This window comes from Podarcis muralis, chromosome 8, assembly GCF_964188315.1.
Source record: "Podarcis muralis chromosome 8, rPodMur119.hap1.1, whole genome shotgun sequence".
NCBI lineage: Eukaryota > Metazoa > Chordata > Lepidosauria > Squamata > Lacertidae > Podarcis > Podarcis muralis.
In genome coordinates this window covers 77,596,180-77,620,419 of record NC_135662.1, presented here as the reverse complement: position 1 = coordinate 77,620,419, position 24,240 = coordinate 77,596,180, and the positions used below count along the sequence as shown (strand labels likewise).

The window sequence follows — 24,240 nt, the reverse complement described above, 5'->3', positions numbered from 1 at the left end:
CCTAATCTCCAGAGCTGTCCAATAAATTTTGCCGCCTGAGGCAAAGGACAAGACGGCTCCCCTTCCATTTCATGAATGGACTGGCAGCTGAATTTCAAATTAACACTTGCAATGGGACAGTGTCTTCCATACCTAAGGGCAGCAGACTAGCTTAGATATCATACAGCTCTGCCTCCAATAAGTTTCTACCACCCACCCTCTCACTGCCGGCTCTTCAGACTTCCCCCAACCTGGTGTCCTCCAGATGTTTTGGGCTACAACTTCCATCAACCTTGACCATTGGCCACACTGGCTAGGGGGAAATGGGACCTGTAGTAAAAAAAAGTCAAAAACATCTGGAAGCCGTGGAGGATGACCTACACCATTTAAATATGGAACTCTAAGGGCTTAATCTAAGGGACGTGGGTGGCGCTGTGGGTTAAACCACAGAGCCTAGGGCTTGCCAATCAGAAGGTCGGCAGTTCGAATCCCCGCGACGGGGTGAGCTCCCGTTGCTCGGTCCCTGCTCCTGCCAACCTAGCAGTTCAAAAGCATGTCAAAGTGCAAGTAGATAAATAGGTACCGCTCTGGCAGGAAGGTAAACGGCGTTTCCATGCGCTGCTCTGGTTTGCCAGAAGCGGCTTAGTCATGCTGGCCACATGACCCGGAAGCTGTACACCGGCTCCCTTGGCCAATAAGGTGAGATGAGCGCCGCAACCCCAGAGTCGGCCACGAATGGACCTAATGGTCAGGGGTCCCTTTACCCTTTAAAGGCTTAATCTAAAAGAGTCTATAACCTTTTTACTCTTTCTGTTTGAAGCAACTTCAGAGTTTGTAGATGTGAGACTAGCCTAGTTCGCTTAACATTTTCAGGATTAAGAATTTCTGAGGTGAAATGGATCGTCACGGTCATTGGTACCTTCACTAAATGAATCATCGCATCTTCAAAAAACACCAAGTCCATTCCTGTCCCACGGACACTCTCGTTGTATATTTGTAAGAACATGTTCAAACGTTCCTTCAGGTGCTCAAACGAGGCAATGGGTTCATAGATTTTAGGCATGTCAACTTCTGTTTCATCCGGCTCCTCTCCTGTGATCAAAAAATAAATAAATGACAAGTTCATATCAAGGAGAAGGGGCAATATTTTTAAAAAACGTACTGCTCTGCTCTTGGGTGTCCTAATTGTAATGTCTTCCCTTGCCCATGAGGAATTGAGAAAGAGACTACTAGTCTAAACAGAACCACCTGTTTATGAATAGTGGTGGAAACAAAAGTAACAGTAATAGAAATAATAAGAGTGGTGATTGTAGAGACTGTTTCAATGAACATTTAAAGTGCCTGATAAAACAAATTAACTAGATTTGATTTGGGATAAAATGTCCAATTCAGGATCTTTAAATGAAGAGAGATGTAGGCCACAATTCTATACCCACTTACCTGGGAGTAAACCACAATGAAGTCAGTGGGACTTACTTTTGAGAAGGCATGTATACAGTTGCACTGTTAAATACTTAACTTTCTCCTTGAAGTCAATAGGGGTGCAAAATACTTCAGTTTAGCTGAATCATGGCTGTTATGCTTTACTGTATCGCAGAAACATGTGCACTTATTTCTGTGCTTGCAACGATTTATTCAACTCAGAAGGACCGTGTGCTTTATGTCATTTCGGGAATAATAATAATAATAATAAACTTTGTATTTTTAATTAATTGCAATATTTGAATAGCTTAGTTCAACTTTTTATAGCTGCTGGTAAACATTTGTGTAAAATGCATTTTTCTCACTAAAATTGGCTCAAATAATTTAGTTATTCTAATTACTTCTATAAACATTGATATAAACTCAGGGCATCATGCTTGTGATATTATTTATTATTAATTTATGCAACCATCCAACAGAATAATATGCATATAGATGTATTTTTCCCCCTTTGGGGCAGGAATTAGGATTAGCTTTATACACTAAAATATGCAGAAAAGTGTACAGTAAAAGTTTAATTTAGACATGTGGTATTTAAAATCCCCCCAAGGAAAAATATTAGCGCTTAAGCATTGGTTTTTATCTTTTTAAACAAAAAATTCTTTTGAAAAATGTCACAGTAAATGTTTAATTGTATGTAAATTCAGCTTGTTTTGTATCAGGATAAAGCTTAAAATGTGCTCTTTCAGATAGTTTTTTATTCATTCATTTCAAGAGATAATTGCATTTTATACACAAGCAAGTCAAAAAGCTAAAAAGATACTGGATGGGGTAGTTTTCTGACAGCAGAGACAATTACAGAGAGGCTTTTCGTATGTGATAGAGTACATCTTCTCAAATATTTGTTAATAAAGACATGGTTTTCATTGCAAGTCACAGACATGGTTTCTGTGGCTTGATGCCCCAAAACTGGTCATGTGTTGTTTTGGCTAGCTCAGACACTGCCATTCCAGATTATTCTATCACGTTTCAAATTGGCTATATGTGTGAAGGTGCTCCCAGTTCTTTTACAGAATAATAGTGCGTCCCAGCACACAGTTTTGGAATTTCTGAGACATGGTACTGGGAAATAAAAGGCAAGTTGGTCGAGTGAAGGAATAAACTACAGGCTACCTTGGTTACTGAAGCAGTGAGGGTAAAGGTAAAGGTAAAGGTACCCCTGCCCGTACGGGCCAGTCGGACTAGGAAAAAGATTTTTATCATTAAAGGAGCCCAGGGCAGCAATAGATTGCTGTGGGCGACTTGCTGCAATTGGAGAAGAATCAGTAGAGTCTTTAAGGAGAGAGCAACAACGTCTGATCTAAAACAAAAATAAAAAATCGCTTTTGTGAAGTGTGAAGTTTTGCCACTCCTGCAAAAGACATTTTAAACAAACGAGACTGAACCATTTTTGAAGATTTAAAAGTGAGCTATTGTTTTGCTGGTATTCAAGCCACGTTCCTGCACTTCACTTCCCCAAGGAAGAAGTGGCTAATTCCCTTCCCACTTCATCTGCTCCTAATTCTTTCAGTGCCAACGACTTTGGCTGCTTCATGTAAGGAGCTACTCAGCACTTGAAGCAATGCGGAGCAACCAGGATGCTGCAAGAGGAGGAAGAAGGAAGCCTCTCTCCCCAAGCATAATGTACAAATTCCAAAGAGTACTGCTCTGCAAGAAACATTTCTCTACATGCTGTGCATTGCTTGCATGCCAAAGCTCACTACTTTTAGCAGAAACTCATGTATATGAAAGCAGGTGCTGCATTTTCCCATTAACAGTCAACGGAAGTAAAATCCCACAGTTAGTAGCTATTGAAACATGCAAATGCAGGGCTCTACCTGCTGCTAATTGTACACAATAAATTCATCTCAAAAGCTGAATCAAGGATTTCATGCCATTATTTAAAACAGCTTCTAAAAATGTCGGTAGTCGTACCTTGGTTCTCAAACGCCTTGGCGCTTGTATGTTTTGGCTCCCGAATGCCGAAAACCAGGAAGTAAGTGTTTTTGAACTTTTTTTTTTTTTTTTTTTTTTGAAGTTGAACATCCACCACAGCTCCTGCAGCCAATCAGAAGCCCCACATTGGTTTTCAAATGGATTCAGGAGTCGAATGGACTCCCGGAATGGATTAAGTTCGAGAAACAAGGTTCCACTGTAGTGTGAAATTATGCAGATTACAGAATTTCTGGTTTTATTCCTCCACCATAGGAAAGGTCCTATAAAAATGCCATCCTATGAATACTTCGCAGTTTATAGGGGTTTGTGTAGTTTTTCTTCTTCTTAAATGTTATTATTCATTGAGGCAAATTTTTGAAGCTGTTACCTTTCCCTATATGGAGAAAGCTCAATTACGAAGCTGAAGTATTTACATCTGCTGAACAGGATAAAAAGGTAAAGGTAAAGGTACCCCTGCCCATACGGGCCAGTCTTGACAGACTCTAGGGTTGTGCGCCCATCTCACTCTATAGGCCGGGGGCCAGCGCTGTCCGCAGACACTTCCGGGTCACGTGGCCAGCGTGACAAGCTGCATCTGGCGAGCCAGCGCAGCACACGGAACGCCGTTTACCTTCCCGCTAGTAAGCGGTCCCTATTTATCTACTTGCACCCGGGGGTGCTTTCGAACTGCTAGGTTGGCAGGCGCTAGGACTGAGCAGCGGGAGCGCACCCCGCCGCGGGGATTCGAACCGCCGACCTTTTCGATCGGCAAACCCTAGACGCTGAGGCTTTAACCCACAGCGCCACCCGCGTCCCCGCTGAACAGGATAGCAATCCTTAAATACAGCTCTGCCCTTATCAGCCGTCAAGATGAAGGTTGTGTAAGCCCAAACATGCTATGTGCTTAAGTTATTCCCTGTTTAAGCTACAGTTGTTTCAAAGCAAATAGTGATAGTGATAACTCAAGCCCACCGTCTCTGAACATATTAGACATGCTTAAGATGCACCGACTTCTATGAAACTAAACATGCACAGCTGGATACAGAACTCAAGCCCTTAAAAAAAAGAAATTCTAGACAAATTTCTAAATTCCAGCTGACTCAGGCACCTGCAGCTTACCTTTTACAGATTTTTCCTTCTCCACACCTATTTTGAAATAAAATATGTTTCTTTTGAGGAAAAAGAACGAAAATCACATCCTTTTTCCATAGAAAGCATTTTTGTGAAGAACAATGAGGGGTGGATGAAATGTGCCAGTTTCAGATTCTTTCAGTTTCTCATTCCCCGCCCCCGCCCCCCAGTCTTGAGTTCAATTCGCCACATTCAAAGTGTTGCTGCTGACCTTTAAAGCCCTAAACGTCCGCAGCCCAGTACACCTGAAGGAGTGTCTCCACCCCCATCGTTCAGCCCGGACACTGAGATTCAGCACTGAGAGCCTTCTGGCAGTTCCCTCGTTGCAAGAAGTGAGGTTACAGGGAACCAGGCAGAGGGCCTTCTCAGTAGTGGTGCCCTGCCTGTAGAACACCCTCCCATCGGATGTCAAATAGATAAGCAACTATTTGACTTTTAGAAGACATCTGAAGGCAGCCGTGTTCAGGGAAGTTTTTAATTGCTGATGTTTTATTGTGTTTTAAATATTTTGTTAGAAGCCGCACACTGTGGCTGGGACAACATAGTCAGATGTAAAGGTAAAGGTACCCCTGCCCATACGGGCCAGTATTGACAGACTCTAGGGTTGTGCGCCCATCTCACTCAAGAGGCCGGGGGCCAGCGCTGTCCGGAGACACTTCCAGGTCACGTGGCCAGCGTGACATCGCTGCTCTGGCGAGCCAGAGCCGCACACGGAAACGCCGTTTACCTTCCCGCCAGTAAGCGGTCCCTATTTATCTACTTGCACCCGGGAGTGCTTTCGAACTGCTAGGTTGGCAGGCGCTGGGACCGAACAACGGGAGCGCACCCCGCCGCGGGGATTCGAACCGCCGACCTTTCGATCGGCAAGCCCTAGGCGCTGAGGCTTTTACCCAAAGCGCCACCCGCGTCCCCCATAGTCAGATGAGTGGCACATAAATATAACAAATATAACATAATAATATAATATAATATAATATAATATAATATAATATAATATAATATAATATAATATAATAATATAATATAATATAATATAATATAATATAATATAATATAATATAATATAATATAATATAATATAATATAATATAATATAATATAATATAATATAATATAATATAATATAATATAATACAAATATAAATATAACAACCACAACCACAACCTATGTGGAAATAATAATTTCCACATTTTTTGTTGTTGTTGTTTCCACATTGGTTTTGAAGCCATCCTTTCTCCTAATGTGCACATTTTTGTATGTAATTTTGCCTGATGCTTATGATGATGGACTCATTCCTGTGTTGAATTGGAGAACTCCATTGCAACATTCAGAGGTATACATTTGACAGATGGCTGTGTCTCGTATTATTTGGGAAAACGTGAATTCGGCAGATTGTCATTAAAATTCAAACAACCAAATCTCTCCCCCATCCTTGTTAACAACTATATTGAATAGAGTTCTAGCCTATGCATGCTTCTTTATACTCTGGTACCTACACCTAAGTAGCAAAAGCTACTTTCTGTAGTGTGACAAGACAGACTAGTGTGTTGTTTGCACCAACACATTAGTTGACTCCAGCAGCCCAGTGCTTCACTTTTGTGCTCACTCTGAGCTGGCAGTGCCAAGAATGGGAAAACAACTAAAGCATCCTTAGAATCACAACACAGTGCCTAGTTATCAAGGCAATATTATACATTGTAAATATTATGATTTTATTATTTCCCCGTTTGCTCTCAAGATACCATGTCTTTCCAAACTGGACATCTTGTAGACATCCCCTGTCTATGACCCCTTCATTTTCCTTATGTCAGACAGATGGTTTTCAGTTTAGATTTTTACCTGTAGCTTCAGGGGCATCTCTTAAGAAATCCACAAAGTATGTATCCGTGCCAAGGTCCACCAGGGTCTTTTTATCACTGCCAAGTTCCCCTTCAACAAGTTTTGCCAGTGCCAGATCAAACCAAGTGACATCCTCAGGAGTTGTGAAGCGGTCAGCGATAACACGCTTACATTCATGCTTCCACAGTTTTATGAGCACCTGTCCAGAGATAAAAAAGGAGAAAAGAAAAACTGAATGTTCCTTTTTGCTTCCGATTAGGTTTATTTTTTTCCAGAATCCAGATCTCTCTTTAAAAAACAATCTCTCTCTCTCTTTCTCTCTCTCTCTCTCTCTCTCTCTCTCTCACACACACACACACACACACACAAACACACACACACACGGATATGGTCTACTAGAACATGCAGATCATTACAATAAAAACATCACAAAGTGGTAACAACTGAGTAAGACCTGATTTGCAGGTGCATAATGTTCACCTAAGGGCATCCCCTGACGATCAACCCATGTTAATTTGCTAATTGGCCATCAAGGGTTTAACGCAACAGTGATCCGTTCCTTGGTGAATGGACTTACATAGAAAAACTTTTCTTAGCACCTGTGCTTAAGAAAAAAAGGAATTTGAGCAGACTTTCTCACCCTTCATCATACGCTCCCAGGGTAGGTTACAGCCGTGGGAAGATACAATAGTGTATTACAATCAGTCAAAACAGTTATCAGTTGGAGAAATACGGTGTGTCAAAAAAACACATAGGAAGTGTCAAAGGCCAGGGATAGGATGCCATCTTTGACTAGAATCAGAAGGGGGAAATTCTCACACACACACAAACACACACACACACAACCTTATTTGTCTTCTTTACCTCCTATTTTAAGCTGCTTCTTTATTTAATCTAACGTTTTGGGTACCAATACTGCTTGATGGTTGTCTTCTTCTTCCCAAGTACATGACTGCAGTTTAATTGGTGATGTAGAAAAGACTTGGAGGCAGGAAACATTGCCCTTATTGAACATGGGTTGGGGAGGGGGGAGCATGGCCACCAGGCTCCATAAACATTCCTTCCAGCTGCAGCCCTGGCCTTCCAAAAATCATGGAAACCATAATCAGTTGTACTGCAGGGGGAAAACCCAACCTTCCAAGAGTAAACCTTTGGAACTCAGCAGGGTCTTCTTCCTTTTACAGTGGTACCTCTGGTTACATACTTAATTCATTCCGGAGGTTCGTTCTTAACCTGAAACTGTTCTAAACCTGAGGTACCACTTTAGCTACTGGGGCCTCCCACTGCCGCCGGCGCACAATTCCTGTTCTCATCCTGAGGTAAAGTTCTTAACTCGAGGTACTATTTCTGGGTTAGCGGAGTCTGTAACCTGAAGCGTATGTACCCTGAAGTGTATGTAACCCGAGGTACCATTGTATTTTATCATTTGTGAATGTAAACCAGTGTTCAGTTTACTGAACAGGGCTGCTTCTCTGGTTCCTACTGTACTTTGTTCACCATCAAAGTATCCCCAAAGTGCAAAAAAACCTGAAGCATCTCAAATAAATCAGGATGCCAATCCGCGGTATGTGAAGGCACCACACGCACTACTTACATTTGATTCATTGATTACTTCTGAGGTGGTATTCAGCATCCCTTGCCAAATCCTGGAAAGGTCTCGGAGATTAAACACATAATGAAATTTGGCAGGCGTCGGCAGCATCTTGATCTTAGTCATTTGCCACAGCTTGCGGGTCAACGGCACCAGCTTGGAGACTGTAGCTCTCACCTCCTCCATAAAGCCTCTCTGGCTGCAGTAATGTCCTACTCCAATCACACCTGGAGAACCCAAACATGATAGTTTGGAGAGAGAGAGAAACCATGCATCTCAGAGCCCCATGCCACCTTCAACTGATGCAATTCAGGCGACAGAACGGCAAAACTAGAGAGTGGATGAATTGCACACAAAAAACCTGCAAAGCAAATGCCTCCAGGAGACTCAAGGCCACACCTGCTACAGGTAAATACAAAGCCTAAGGAAGAAATAATACTCTGGGGTTCCCTGCTCATATAAACAAGGGAAGCAAATTCTCAAGGTTGGCAGTCTCTTAAAACTCTTCATCAAGTGTAAAGAAAACTTAAGTAGCATCTACAGTACGAACAACAGAGTTTAAAAGCTCTCCACATTACCAAAGATCTTGTCGATGGACGAATTAGAAGGCAGAGTGCAATTAAAAACAGAGAATTGCCTCTTCAGTCTCTGAGGGATGTCATTGCGTCCGCCACCGGGATGAATCATGGCAGCCAAGAACTGGATGTCCACAATGTTGGTGAACTCTCCAGGCTTCTCCAGGTTATAAAAACCATTGTGCTCCATCAGTTGCCTAACTATCTCATTGGTGACCTGTGGGAAAAATGGGAAGCGTTTTATAACGTTTTGTGCTTTGGTTTTGCTCCTAAGTTGGGCTCCTTTGGGAAGAAGGGTGGGATATAAATTCAGGCAACCAATCAGTCAAAACTTTGGCATTGAATAAACAAACAGGCTGTGATCCTGTTCCCACTGACCCTTTGAATTCAATAGGACTTACTTCTGAGCGGACTTGGTTAGGGTTACACTGTAAGTGAACTTCTAAGTTTTTCAGATTTGCAGAGCTCCTTTAATAAATTAACTCATCTCATATATTTTTATTCCTATATTGCCTCATGCAGTAATATGGTGTATTTACATAAGAATGAAATCGTAGCATGAGCATATTTGATTGTGTCAGAACACTATTATTCCTTCCCCTTTAGGTCTTTGTAGGATAACTAAAACTAACCTAGGATTTTTGTCATTCCAAATAAAATCAGGCAATGTTCTCTGTCAATTTAAGAGGAATTGCTTTGAAGCAACATTGGATACATTTTCCGTTATAAATAAAAAATCTTGGTAAAATATGATCATCTTCATAAGGACTACTGATTCAGATCAATGCACTGAATTGTGTAAAAGAAATATCCTATTCATTTAAGCTGACCTGGTCTCCCCATTCATTGATTACAGGCATATTCACATCATCAATGAAGACTGTCATTTTCTTTCCTGCCGGAGGACCATAAGTTGTTCCCATGCGTTTGTCCACATAACTTTCAATTGTGCGCTGGAAAAAGAACATGCATGTTTGCAAAAATCTAAGCATCTCCCCAAGCCTTTAAAATGACAGGTATGAAGGAATGTGAAGGCGAATGCAGATAGCACACACAACACGTTGAGGTTTTCCAATAGCTGTGCTTTATTTGAGTATCGTATACCATGCAAAATCCTAAGAGAGGTGGGGGGGGGGGAAATGCTACTACTATACTAGGGGAAAATCCACCTTCTCCCACTGCCGCTAAAGCCAACGGGACCCGTGCAATGGTACATCATGGGTGGGAGAGTGACCATGGTTTGGGTGAGAACTGGATATGATGTAAGTGTCTCCTCCCTATGCCAACCCCATCTCGCCCACGACTCTGCTCCATTTTGGTCATCCTGCTGATGTATCTCCTCAACTGGTATAACTCAAATACAGTGGTACCTTGGGTTACAAACACCTTGGGTTACAAATACTTTGGGTCGCGGCGGCAGCAAGAGGACCCATTAGCTAAAGTGGTACCTCAGGTTAAGAACGGTTTGAGGTTAAGAATGGACCTCCGGAATTAATTGAGTTCGTAACCAGAGGTACCACTGTATAGGTCTACGAACAGTCCTGTTAATGAATGCTTCGGACAACAAACTCTGCAAAACCAGAAGTAGGTGTTCCGGTTAGTGAACTTTGCCCCGGAAGATGAATGGAAGACGAACACCGGCGGCAGGAGGCCTCATTAGGGAAAGCATGCACCTCAGTTTAAGAATGCTTTGATGTAAGAACAGACCTCCGGAACGGTTTAAGTTTGTAAACTGAGCTACCACTGTATAGAATTGCACCTGAAGATTGCAATCCTTTAAACACTTTCCCGAGACTAAAGCCCATTTAATTCAGGGTTTATCCACGCTTGATTTTTTTCCTCCCTGGTTTCAATGTTATGGTTCCTGCAACACTTTTATGGCTTGTATCCTATTTAAAAAGGTCAAGGTCAAGCAAATGACCCCTGACAGTTAAGTCGAGTTGCGAAAGACTCTGGGGTTGCGGCGCTCCGAGGGAGCCGACGTTTGTCTGCAGACAGTTTTTCCGGATAATGTGGCCAGCATGACTAAGCTGCTTCTGTTGAAACCAGAGCAGCACATGGAAATGCTGTTTACCTTCCCGCCAAAGTGGTACCTATTTATCTACTCGCACTTTGATGTGCTTTCGAACTGCTAGGTGGCAGGAGCTGGGACAGAGCAATGCGGGGATTCGAACCATCGACCTTCCGATCGGCAAGCCCAAGGCTCAGTGGTTTACAACACAGTGCCACCCGTGTCCCTTTGTATCCTATTTATTCTCCCCTCCCCCCCAAAAAAGTTAAGCAAAACTTAAGGAGATTTAAATTTGGCTGATCTGCATTCCATAGAAAAGTCGGCAAAGCAGAAATAGTGCTGGAAGTGTCCTGGAATATGGAAACAACCAGGAGACCTGGAAGAGATTTAGGAATTAGGAATTGGATGCACTTATGCATCTTTAAATGGTATGAATAAGTTAGAGATGGCATCCCAAGAGAGGGGCCATTTGGCCAGCAAAGACACAGGAACAAGATTAGCAGGCTATGGCAAAGATGGACCTTTGACATTTAATAAAACATTTTTGAATAATCTCATTCTGGTATACAGTCAGTGAAGTGAACCAAAAGGCTCACTTCACTTTCAGTTTAGAGAAAGATAATTCTAAAGAGTACCTGAAACATTAAAGGAGTTGTTGCTGATGAAAAGTTCAGACTCTTGGCCATGTGGCTTTCAGGATTATATTTTGACATGTAGCCTTTGATGATGACAGTCTTAGCGGTCCCTTGTTCACCAATTAGTAGCACTGCCTGAAGATGAGGAGAGAATCCAAATGAGTTGGGGAATACTTGAACTGAGGGCATTGGCAGAGGCTCAAGTCTCAAAATTATTCTTTTCAAGTAATATAGAAGAAGAAGAACATTCCAAAAAATGACATCATCGCTTGCAACATTAGTAATTTATTTTGGCAGCACCCATCCCTGACCAAAATGGAGTTAGCTGTACCAGCAAAATCTATATTGTAATGCACAAAGGGATTTTGTGATGAAGCCTCTGGCACTGATCAGCTGAGCTACTCTAATGCCAAGAAGGGGTGGTAGAGAAAGAAGGTTCACTGGCTCCTATTGATAGAGCACCTCTGGTCCTAGAGAAGAAAAGAGCAGGTAAAATGTCCTATGCAAAACGGCAGAGAAATAGGCGTCAAGGAGGAATGAAGATGTGGGCCTGAGAATACCATTACATGGAAGGTGTGGACTGGAAAGGAGGGACAGGAGAAAGAATAGTCCCGAAAAAATAATGAGGTGGAGAATGTGGCCATGGTAGAAAGAAGAAGAGGAAGAAAGAGTGAAAAAGAAAATAGGTAAAAAAATTAGAGGATGTATACATAATGGCATCTGCCCACATTCTTCCCTTCCTCCCTCTGTCATTTATTTGAGATCTACAAGCTCCTTGAAAGCAGGGACCTATGTATGTTTTCTGTGTAACTCCGAAAGGTGTTGTGCACACACTAAAGAATAATTGTGATTTGAAACTGCCATACTTACCTTCAGTGCTATTCATAAATCCCATACCATACCATTTTCACAACTAAAAATCTGCTATATTTGGCCACACGGGTTAATCAACTCTAGGAGAGCTAACCTGACATGAGCAGAAGGGGGGCAAAGCAAGATCTTTTGTTGTTGTTGTTTAGTCGTGTCTGACTCTTCGTGACCCCATGGACCAGAGCACGCCAGGCACTCCTGTCTTCCACTGCCTCCCGCAGTTTGGTCAAACTCATGCTGATAGCTTCGAGAACACTATCCAACGATCTCAGCCTCTGTCGTCCCCTTCTCCTTGAGCCCTCCATCTTTCCCAACATCAGGGTCTTTTCCAGGGAGTCTTCTCTTCTCATGAGCTGGCCAAAGTATTGGAGTCTCAGCTTCACGACCTGTCCTTCCAGTGAGCACTCAGGGCTGATTTCCTTCAGAATGGATACGTTTGATCTTCTTGCAGTCCATGGGACTCTCAAGAGTCTCCTCCAGCACCATAATTCAAAAGCATCAATTCTTCGGCGATCAGCCTTCTTTATGGTCCAGCTCTCACTTCCATACATCACTACTGGGAAACCATGGCTTTAATTATACGGACCCTTGTTGGCAAGGTGATGTCTCTGCTTTTTAAGATGCTGTCTAGATCTTTTGTAAGCACAATGAAATAGCTAGTGCTGGATATGGATGCAAAAGACCCACATTCAAATCCTTATTGAGCCATAGAGCTGTGACTGTGAACATGTCACTATTCTTCAGCCTAGCCAAACTCATAAACCTACCCCAAGGAAGTAACCATTTTAAAGGACTTTGAACAATTGGAGGAGTTCGATAAAACTGCATACAGCAATGTCAGTTGTGTTTACAAAGTAAAAATCCCCAGCCCTCTTGATCATCCCTCCACCAGGTGACATTACTGAAATCCCTGTGTGAAACATCAGAGAATTACCTTGCCTTGCTTTGCAATAGTATGCATAAGGAAGTCCGTTCTCACATTGTCAACATTTGGCACCAAGATGGAGCCATACTCTGGCGTGCTGTTGGTGGGATATACATACTCATCAATGCGAGTATTCCAGTGCATCCATTTGCCTAGTCCAAAGGAAAAGCAGTGAATTCCCCTTGAAACATGCTTTGTATTTAAACATATGTGTATGTATTAGCCCATAAGAAGGTAGTCAAGGAGAACTAGCCTGAGAGACATTTTTGGCAGCTTTCCAGATATGAAATCTACAAAAGCAGGGATGCAATTGAAACCTCTAATCCCCATTACGTCCAATTTAAAACAGAACTAAGTCATGAACCCATTAGGTGTGGTGGACATTCATGACCCATGAGAGTCATGGCACGGCACAACTTGGCAAAAGCATATGACTGGCCCATTTCTTATGTAACACTAAACATAGATTTGTATTATGAGGGCAAAACACACATAATATCAGATTCAGGTAGGTAGCCGTGTTGGTCTGACGCAGTAGAAATATATAAAAAAATAAAAATCAAAATTGTCCACCAGCACCTTAGAGACCAACTAAGTTTGTTCTTGGTATGAGCTTTCGTGTGCATGCACACTTCTTCAGATATACCACTCGTGTAACTGAAGAAGTGTGCATGCACACAAAAGCTCATGCCAAGAACAAACTTAGTTGGTCTCTAAGGTGCTACTGGATATATATATATATATATATATATATATATATATATATATATACACACACACACACACACACACACACACACACACACACAAACACAGAATATCAGTCTTGCATAATTCCCCCTCCACTTTCCTACACAGCAGCCACAAGGATTTCAGAAATTTCCACCTCCATTTTAGATTAACTTCAGTTTAGCATGTCATCCGAATCAGTGATTGATCTTAACTATGGTTTGTTGAAACAAGGCAGCTTGATGAACTATGGTTTGGCCTGTTTCTACTAACTATATTCAAAATCAGTAGCCGTTTTCTGGGTTTGGACAGCACAGCAAGCTGAACATGGGGAGGGAACAAGGTGGAAGTGTTCATCCTTATAAAGCTAAATTATGGATTACTTCCACAGCAACCCACTGCCTTCTCGTCCCAACAAAGTGTCTAAGAATTGACAGGGTGACGACTGGAGAAGACCAAGTATAAACAACACAGGTTTTTCAAATCTGAATGATCTTCAGCTGGAGGTCTCTGATCACTGGATGTTACATCCAGCAAACTTCATAACCCAAAAGCTTCATAACTTATTCATACTAAACCTTTTGAAGCTAATAATGAGGCACACATAGTAACTTCTCAGAAGTTCACTAACCTTCATTGGTAACATAGTAGTCAAACATAGTGTCTTCACTTCCTTCCTGGATGTTGGGGAGATCAAGTTTTATAGTTTCGTGATTCCGAAGCCAGTGCTCCATTTTGCAACGGTCTTCCAGTTCCAGCAGTGCCCCAACACTCCACATCAAGGAGAAGATATACAATCTTTCCAGGTACTCCGCTGTTATCTCTCCACCCTGTTCCTGAACAGCAAAGCACCATTGCCTTTAGTGACTAAATGCTAAAATTATTGTGCACCTATGAAAGCTTAGCTAATGAAAAAAATATATATTATTTTATTTATGATTTTCAATTTTATACTTTCCAATAATTTCACAACCAATTTAATATTTCAAAACTTGGCTTCCTTCCCCCTCTTTCTGCGGTTCCTTCAATTTATTTTTTAATATTTTCCGCATATCCGAATTAACTTAATTTGCTCATTTGTTCATCTACTTTAAATATATGCTATTATGGAACTGCAGGTTATTACAATAATCCTTAGCTTAGCTAATGAAATTGTGGGAACCAGCTGGAAAGGTTAGCTTAACAGAGTATTTACCTATAAGAGATAGAGAGGGGGAGAAGGATAGAAGATTTTATCAAAAACTGGAGACCCTTTTTAAAGTTTATGGGGAAAAGATATAAACCAACCATTAACAGATGCAATATGAATTAGAAAACGGTTGTTAGTGGCGTTCACATGACAGCATTATACTTTATGTCATAGACTTGGGAACTTCCCTGAGGAGTGTTGACAATACCTTATTTGGGGACTGCCAGAGGACACAGATAGACCACCGTCCTCTGACTCAAAGGATGAATCTCCTGCAAGTCCTTCTATCTCTTTAGCCTCATAGGTCAAATAAGGAGAGGGCCCTTTCACAACCCAGCCACCTCCTCCACGGAAGAGGAGCTCATCACACTCCCGGTCTTGTCAGTCTACTTAAGGTTTCAGTTGGCTGCCTAGCTCCCTGCAGAGACAACAACTTATCCAGCTACTTTCAGCCAGCAGAGCACCGTTGGAGCTGTCCAAGGTCCTGACTTTGCCTACCTTTGTATATAATCAGACTTTGGTCTGCCTCCCTTGTGACTCAACTATAAAAAAGGTAAAGGTACCCCTGCCCGTACGGGCCAGTCTTGACAGACGCTAGGGTTGTGCGCCCATCTCACTCTAGAGGCCGAGGGCCAGCGCTGTCCGGAGACACTTCCGGGTCACATGGCCAGCGTGACATCGCTGCTCTGGCGAGCCAGAGCCGCACACGGAAACGCCGTTTACCTTCCCGCCAGTAAGCGGTCCCTATTTATCTACTTGCACCCGGGGGTGCTTTCGAACTGCTAGGTATAGTGAACTGCTAATATAGTATATTATATTTCGAACTGCTAATATAGTGACTCAACTATATTGTGTTTAAAAAACCCATCGATGCATGAGTAGGAAAAGATGGTTGCGCATTTCTTGATAATAACATGTTAGCGCAAGGTGGATTGCATATTCGGAATGTTGGGGCATGTATTTCCTCGATGTTATATATAGAATCAGAAGTTTGCATATGAGTAGACACAGACACTTCAGTGTTGCAGTTATTCCAGCAGAAGTTGAGTTATACTAATAGTTCAAGTTCAAGTACTTTATTACGGTCACAGACCAGCATATATACTAATAGAAAAGCTTGCCAGTATGTGTACTTCTTTGCTGTTATTTAAGGAAGGAGAGTTTTGTATTGTACAAAGCACTTCAAAAGGCATTATGTATTCTTATTGAGGGATTAATAATATTTAATGTATGCTATGCAACTATGCCTGATATAACATATACATTTAGAATATTGGTATTCAAACGAAGGGCCCTAAAGTATTTGCTCATTTGACTTTGCACACCCAGATACAGACAAAACCTCAATCAAGCTTATAACAAGGGTCTTCCAAAAATTGTTTTTCAAAAGCCTGGAATGGCTTACCTTGTAAGGGATCAAGCCCTGCAGCATATTAATGCTCTGCATTATCACAAAGGCTTCCAGCATCTCTATCTTGTATTCTAAGGACTGGATGCTATACCGGTAGAGGTCTGGGAAAGACGTTGTGTACAGATGGCGCAAAATGTCAGCTTCCTGTGTAGAGCGTTTCTTCAGGAAGCCCTGTGCAGAAGAGCCAAGTGACTTTCAAAAATATGTCCAAATTCTCACTAGTAGAGCTGCTCTAAATATTATCCAGGCCTGCCACCAACCAAGTTCAGTAAACCTACTGAAATTGAACGCTGGCCTAAAGTTAAGCATATCTATTAGTTTCAATAGGGTTATTTTGAGCAGAACATTGTATACAACCATCCATTTGGAGTTTTAGGTGGAAATAAGTAATTTCTGCCCCTAGAAAACACTTAGATTGTGCAAGAAGCAAATCATCTTTTGGCTCTGGTGCCATTTTTCCTTGCCTGTTAGTCAGATTATTGTTACTGTTATTCATTTCTATACCGCTTTATTTATTTATTTATTTATTTATTTATTTATTTATTTATTTATTTATTTATTTATTTATTGGGGGGGAATCAAAGCAGTTTACAACCTACATTTAAACATCAAATAAAACAATCCAGAATGAAACCTTACTGACTAAAGTCAAGTAATGCACACTTTGAATGATATATTCAAAGCAACATTAATTAACAGGAAACTGAAATATTATCTTAGAAATTTCAAAATAAAACATTGCTAAAGGAAGACAAATATAACATGCACATCTAAAACAGCCTAATTAGCAAGAGAATAACATATAGGTGACAACACCCCGTTGCATGAATGAGATGATATTACAAGACTTTGAGGCCTATCAGATTTGTATAATCGCAGACATACACAGGCAGGCGAGGACAACATTAAATCAACAGGATGGCTGCTAAAAGCTCCCAAAAAGGCAGGTATATTTTGACACTACTGAATTTATTTTGTAACTTAATTCGTTTAAGTCAGCTGTAAACATGCCCTTGATCTGACATCCATCCCACAGAATGATGGGCTTAGATGTGGGAAAGCTACATTTAAGATCCTGTCCAGCTTTTATAATCAGTGCATAGGGAAGAATAATTTTTTATCAGGCTGCTGAAGGCAATATTCAGGATAGCAAACTCTCATCCATATTAGCCAGCTAAATGCACATCCAGGAGATGTTGCAGATTATTCCGCAATTCCAGTTTCAACAGCCTGAAGACAATTAAGGAGCTGATGGTGAAGATGGCCCAAGAAACACATGTAAACATTTATACCTCAAGAATGGGGCTCCAGTTGAGAACTGAGGAACTCATAAACACCATGCCATTCCTCGACACAGTGGCAGGAGAAGCGTTGTCAATATTATGAGGCTCGAAGACAATTTTACAGTTTGGCGCCATAGGGATCCGATCTCCATTAGCAAGCGTTAACGTTTTGTTATCGTCAAGCACCGAGTTCAGGTTCTCAATCCAAATTGCGTCAACGGGACCATCAAGAACTATCCAAATGTGTTCCCCTATAATTCAAAGGTTACAAAAAACAACAACATTCCATGTCATGAGATGATTTTGTTATACAACAAGGATGCTTAATCGCCTGGAATGTTTTGGCTTCCTTGCATAGAGTTAACCATGACTAAGAGGGACATATACAATAATGCGCCTTTATTATTGGCATACGATCCAGTTAAAATCCACTTAAAAGTACAGGACCCAAATAACAATACACAAAAGATGCAATGTCTGCAATCTAACCAATGCTGTCTGCTGACCTCTTAGGTATGCCAGTGTGATCTAATAGGTGCACTATGTGTGAGGTGTATAGTTCAGCTGGTTAGAGCATGGTGTTGATAATGCCAAGGTCGCAGGTTCGATCCTTGCATGGGGCAGCTGAATTTTCCTGCATTGCAGGGAATTGGACTAGATATCCTCAGGGTCCCAACTCTACAGTTCAAATAACCTCACAATCATGAAGTTCATTGGGTGACCTTAGATGAGTTGTCACCTTCGAGTTGTCACCTTTCTGCCAAAACTAGCACATCCAATGGTTGTAATGGTTGTAATCCTACAATGGAGAAGTAGGATACAAAGTAGGATACAAAATTCAGCAGACCTGAGTGCCATTAACACTTGACTTTGACTTCTAACCAGAAATCCCCCCAAGCTCAAAATGGACATTCTGTCTTAGGTGCATTGTTATACCTCTCAGAGAGAACAAGAGTACGCTGCTGGAAAATTATTCAGCTTTCTTTTTCATAGTGTATGTAAAAGGTAAAAAGGTAAAGGACCCCTGGACAGTTAAGTCCAGTCAAAGGTGACTATGAGGTTGTGGCGCTCATCTCGCTTTCAGGCCGAGGGAGCCAGCGTTCATTCACAGAGAGCTTTCCAGGTCATGTGATCGGCATGACTAAACCGCTTCTGACGCAACAGGACACCATGATGGAAACCAGAGTGCATGGAAACGCTGCTTACCTTCCCGCCGCAGTGGTACCTATTTATCTACTCACACTGGCATGCTCTTGAACTGCTAGGTTCGTAGAAGCTGGGACAGAGCAAGAGGAGCTCACTCCATCGCAGGGATTCGAACTGCTGACCTTCTGATCGGCAAGCCCAAGAGGCTCAGTGGTTTAGACCACAGCGCCACCCACTCCCTGTTTGTAAAGGTCCGTGCGCTGCTCTAGTTCGCCAGAAGCAGCTTAGTCATGCTGGCCACCTGACCCGGAAGCTGTACGCCGACTCTCTTGGCCAGTAAAGCGAGATGAGGGCAGCAACCCCAGAGTCGGCCACGACTGGACCTAATGGTCAGGGGTCCTTTTACCTTAATATAGCAGTAGCTCCCTTTGGAAGTTGGTAGCTCATCCAATGAGGGGAGAAAGGGGACCATGACTGTTGACCATACCCTTATATTTCTCATCCCTATAGCCCCTTCCATGAGCTGTGGGGAGGAAGGTCTGCATGGTTTATTTATTATTATTATTTCATTTCATTTCATTTCATAAAATGTATATACCGCTTGATTGTAAAAACTCACAGCAGTTTACAAGACAAGCCCAAACAATTAAAATCTTAGTAAAAACAAATAAAACAGACAGAAAATTAAAATCAGCTAAAAACACACCACCATTCTAGATATCTGTGTAAAGTTAAAGGGACCCCTGACCATTAGGTCCAGTCATGCCCAACTCTGGGGTTGCGGCGGTTATCTCACTTTATTGGCCGAGGGAGATGGCATACAGCTTCTGGGTCATGTGACCAGCATAGCTAAGCCACTTCTGGCAAACCAGAGCAGTGCACGGAAATGCCGTTTACCTTCCCGCCAGAGCGGTACTTATTTATCTACTTGCACTTTGACGTGCTTTCGAACTGCTAGGTTGGCAGGAGCAGGGACCGAGCAATGGGAGCTCACCCCGTCATGGGGATTCGAACCGCCAACCTTCTGATCAGCAAGTCCTAGGCTCTGTGGTTTAACCCACAGTGCCACACGCATCCCCAGATATCTATGTAAAAGGTAAAGGTAAAGGTACCCCTGCCCGTACGGGCCAGTCTTGACAGACTCTAGGGTTGTGCGCCCATCTCACTCTATAGGCCGGGGGCCAGCGCTGTCCGCAGACACTTCCGGGTCACGTGGCCAGCATGACATCGCTGCTCTGGAGAGCCAGAGCCGCACACGGAAACGCTGTTTACCTTCCCGCTAGTAAGCAGTCCCTATTTATCTACTTGCACCTGGGAGTGCTTCCAAACTGCTAGGTTGGCAGGCGCTGGGACCGAACAACGGGAGCGCACCCCGCCGCGGGGATTCGAACCGCCGACCTTTCGATCGGCAAGCCCTAGGCGCTGAGGCTTTTACCCACAGCGCCACCCGCGTCCCTTGATATCTATGTAGGGTTGTCTAAATAAAAACCTTTTTAGCAGGCACCAAAAGGAATACAGTGGTATCAATAGGCAGGGAGTTCCAAAGGTGCCACCACACTAGAGCCCTGATTGCACAGGCTTCAATGCCAGTGGGAAGCTTAGTGGAGTGGGTGGAGGCAGTGAACATGGCTCCCGTCTTACCCTTGTGCGGTGGCAGCTGTGTGAGCTACAAATATTCGGGGAAAGCTAATATCTTCACTTACACATCTTCTGCTGGCGTAGAGGAATTCCCTCCTTAAAAGCCCATGCCAGTTTCAGGAGAGGTGTTTTCTTCAGGACCATAACTCTTCCACCACCCCTGCTCTGATCCCATTAATTGTTAGCTCCCCGTCCCCCAAAAAACCCACAGGTTCTGCCTTCTACATTTTTTAAAAATTACATGTTATATGCAAAGATGCCTTCATTTAACTTCAGGTCTGCTTTGGCCCCCAGAGAGTCTAAAGTTTCTCTTTCCTCAGCCAAATATTCAAGTGTGCAAGCTGTTCCTTTCCAAACTTCCCCCGGCAGCTAGATGGATATACAGTTTCAGGTACCTTACACAAAAGGCTTTAGATAGCTTGGAAATCTATCCCCAGCTTGAAGGAAGCAGCAATTGTTCACCCTCAAACTAGCAGGCTATTCAAAGGGGAAAGAGCACCGTATTGCACTCAGGGCAATAGTTGTGGCTCATAACATCACAGCAATCAGATAAACGCAGCAACCAACAGCATTGGGGACTTAAAAGGCAAGTAAGAGGTGACTTGATAGAAGTTTGTAAAATTACAGAAAAAGTGGATACCAAGAAGTTTTTCCTCCCCTCTCTGATAACACTACAAACTTGTGGATGTCCAATGAAACTGCATTTTGGAAGATTCAGAAAATATAAAGTACTTCCACACAGAGCAACCCGGTCAGATGGGCAGGGTACAAATTAACAACAACAACAACTATGGAATAATGCAATTCTCTCCCACATGAGGCAGTGATGGTCAGCAACTTGAATGGCTCTAAAAAAGGACTACACAAATAATTAGGGACGCGGGTGTGCTGTGGGTTAAACCACAGAGCCTAGGACTTGCCGATCAGAAGGTCGGCAGTTCGAATCCCCGCGACGGGGTGAGCTCCCGTTGCTCGGTCCCTGCTCCTGCCAACCTAGCAGTTCGAAAGCACATCAAAGTGCAAGTAGATAAATAGGTACCGCTCTGGCGGGAAGGTAAACGGCGTTTCCGTGCACTGCTCTAGTTCGCCAGAAGCGGCTTAGTCATGCTGGCCACATGACCCGGAAGCTGTACGCCAGCTCCCTCGGCCAATAAAGCGAGATGAGCGCCGCAAGCCCAGAGTCGGCCACGACTGGACCTAATGGTCAGGGGTCCCTTTACCTTTACCTTACACAAATAATTAACTTAAAAGAGGACTGGACAAATCATGAGAAGGCCACCAATGGGTACTAGTCATGGTAGTTATGCTTCTGAACACCAACCACCAGAAGCCACAGGAGCAGAGAGAGCTCTTGTGCTTAGTTGCTGCTCGCTGGTTTCCCACAGGCCCCTTGACCCCTGTGAGAAAAGGATGCTGGGCTTAGAAGCCATTGGCCGGATCCAGCAGACTCTTCTTATGTTGTTATGAGTAGCTGATGGTCTTCCTCAAGGGTGCGGTGTGGGGAACCCTTGGCCCTCCACATGTATTGGACTCCAGCTCCCATCAACTGAAGCCAGAATGGCCCAATGGCCAAGGTGGAGAAGAACTGTACTTGAGCAACAACTAGAGTGGTGCAAATTACCTGGTCCCTGATTTAAAGTTCAGCACTGAGGTTTTTGTTTGGTTTTTGTTTTTAATATTTTTTTAATTGGGAATTTAAACAAAACATATTATCTTGAAACATATCATCCTTAATTCCCCCCCCCTTTTTTCTCCCTCCCCCCTCCCTCCCATAAAACAACCCACCCTCCGCACCCCACCCTGATTTCCCTCAGTTCCAATCTCTGGTTTCTCTATAAATGCAATTCTCTGCATGTTACAAAATTGTATAGATCCTTCATTTATCTAACTGGTTATTATCAATAAAAAGTTTGTGAGTGTTTATTCAAAACCAGCCAAGGAGTCCAGTTCACTTTCCTGCATCTTTAAATACTTTGTAAAAGGTTCCCATCCATCTTTAAAAGCACCGAGGCTTTAAGTACCTTTCTTAGCTCTCAAAGTTTTCCTCCAAAGAGTGGAAAAAATCCCGTCTGTCCAGTCATTGGTTGCGACATCGAGGCGTCCAAACATCTGTGGTGCAGTGATGGCCTTCGGATTCATTCTCATTTCACGATGAGGCTGCCCACAGTCTGTAGAAGTTTCAAAATGGAAGAGGAGGAGGAGGAGGAGGAGGAGGAAGAAGAAGAAGAAGAAGAAGAAGAAGAAGAAGAAGAAGAAGAAGAAGAAGAAGAAGAAGAAGAAGAAGATGATTATTTCAGGTACCAGAGAATAGCATTACACTGGATCGTAACTCCCTTCAGCTCAAGCACATGACCTAACAAAACTTACACTGGCAAAAAGAATGGTGTAAGTCAAACTCTATTTTAAAGGCTTGTTCTCTCTCTTCCACTCCTGAACAGAGAATCTAGCACACTTCATGCCATTTTAGCTTAAACCAGCACAAATTATGCTGGCTTCCAAAAGTTAGGTTTACACCCTGAATCAGTATGTTAACTTAAAAGCCTGCATTTATATGCTCGGGCTTTTAAGTGTATCACCTATATACTGTACTTAATACTGATTTCTGAAATCCAGGAGCACTGTTGCCCGCCAGTGTAGAGAATATTGAGCTAAATGAACCAGTGGTTTGCCTATGTGCCTAGCTAAGTCTCCTCCCTTTCCTTCTGCTTTCCACCCCAGAGTTTATCTCTTGCAGGACTCATCACAGATTCTGAGTACTTCTTTTGGGGAGAGGAGTCTTCCATAGGGAAAAGCACCACTTTCCCAGTAATGAGCATGTGCCCATTGTTTTATTGGCCACCCTAGCTACCCACAGAGGTGGCCCTGGAGGAAACTGCATCAACATTAAGTTGCCATCCTTTCCTCTCCCCGAGATTAACATCCTTTGAATTTAACATACCGTCTAACTCATCTCAGAGTTTGCTAAGCCAACCTATCCAAAACCAGACATTTAGGTAGGCGCTAACGTCCAACATTGACTATTTACTGGTAGTTCGGCAATGGGAAAACTATTATATTTGAAATCTGGCATTTTTAAGGAAAAAATACTGGTATCCCACAATACAAAAGTTCCTCAGCTTTCTTCGCATCTTCCATTCATTGCTACCCTTCGCAGGCACTCTCCTTAGTAACAATGATCCATTTAGATTCTGCTGCTACCATAGTAACTCTCTTCTGACACCATTTGTCACCACCATGTCATCACAATTCCCCAAAACAAAGAAAACTCAGCATCTTCGGAAGCTGTCTCCACACTGTTTAAAAATGGGATCGTCCTCAGAAGATGATCCTTCTTGTGACTGGGCCCCTGGGCAGACCCCTGACTAAGTAGGTTTCATTTCTCTAAATAGGCATCACGGGTCACAGCCAATCAGGAAAGGGGTGGGGGTGGTTAAGGAATTATATAAGCATCAGCGCAAGAGTGCCCTAGGCACTTGATTGGTGCTGCTGAACACCCGCCCTCCCGCTTTTAGTGTAGGTTCTCGGCCTTGCTTTGGACTATGTGTGAGTCGCCTGTCTTGGGACAGGGGCCGGGTAGGAATTTTTATCCATTTGGCAAATTGGCACTGGCCACTTGGTTTTTTGCTACCCCCTTAGCAATCGTCACAAATTTCCAGGTTTGGCAGTTAGGCCTTGGCTTAATTTTGTGTGTGGAGGGGAGGTATGGCCATCATCTGCCCCTCAATGATCAAAAGGTATCCTGTTAAAGGAATCTGGGGGTCTGATGGGCTAGGGTCATCACAGGAACCTCGCGGTAAGCTTCTGTCGGGCAAAACCCCAATGTTGCTGCCCCAATGGGTTTACGTACATAGACTCTGTCAACTGGGGCAGTAGTCCATTATAGTCTTCAGC

General features: G+C 42.9%; 1 protein-coding gene across 1 annotated transcript in view; it reads right to left on the bottom strand.

Moving 5' to 3' along the window:
• Positions 1 to 24,240, bottom strand: part of DNAH5 (dynein axonemal heavy chain 5) — a 166,767-nt gene that overhangs the window by 53,300 nt on the left and 89,227 nt on the right. Inside the window, exons 42-52 of the mRNA XM_077933359.1 lie at positions 22,371 to 22,517; positions 17,575 to 17,816; positions 16,277 to 16,453; positions 14,314 to 14,518; positions 12,963 to 13,105; positions 11,159 to 11,293; positions 9,343 to 9,465; positions 8,516 to 8,729; positions 7,941 to 8,164; positions 6,347 to 6,545; positions 899 to 1,071 (exon numbers count right to left, since the gene is read on the bottom strand). Of these exons, the coding sequence (XP_077789485.1) occupies positions 899 to 1,071; positions 6,347 to 6,545; positions 7,941 to 8,164; positions 8,516 to 8,729; positions 9,343 to 9,465; positions 11,159 to 11,293; positions 12,963 to 13,105; positions 14,314 to 14,518; positions 16,277 to 16,453; positions 17,575 to 17,816; positions 22,371 to 22,517 (1,982 nt within the window). The remainder of the gene's footprint in view (positions 1 to 898; positions 1,072 to 6,346; positions 6,546 to 7,940; positions 8,165 to 8,515; positions 8,730 to 9,342; positions 9,466 to 11,158; positions 11,294 to 12,962; positions 13,106 to 14,313; positions 14,519 to 16,276; positions 16,454 to 17,574; positions 17,817 to 22,370; positions 22,518 to 24,240) is intronic.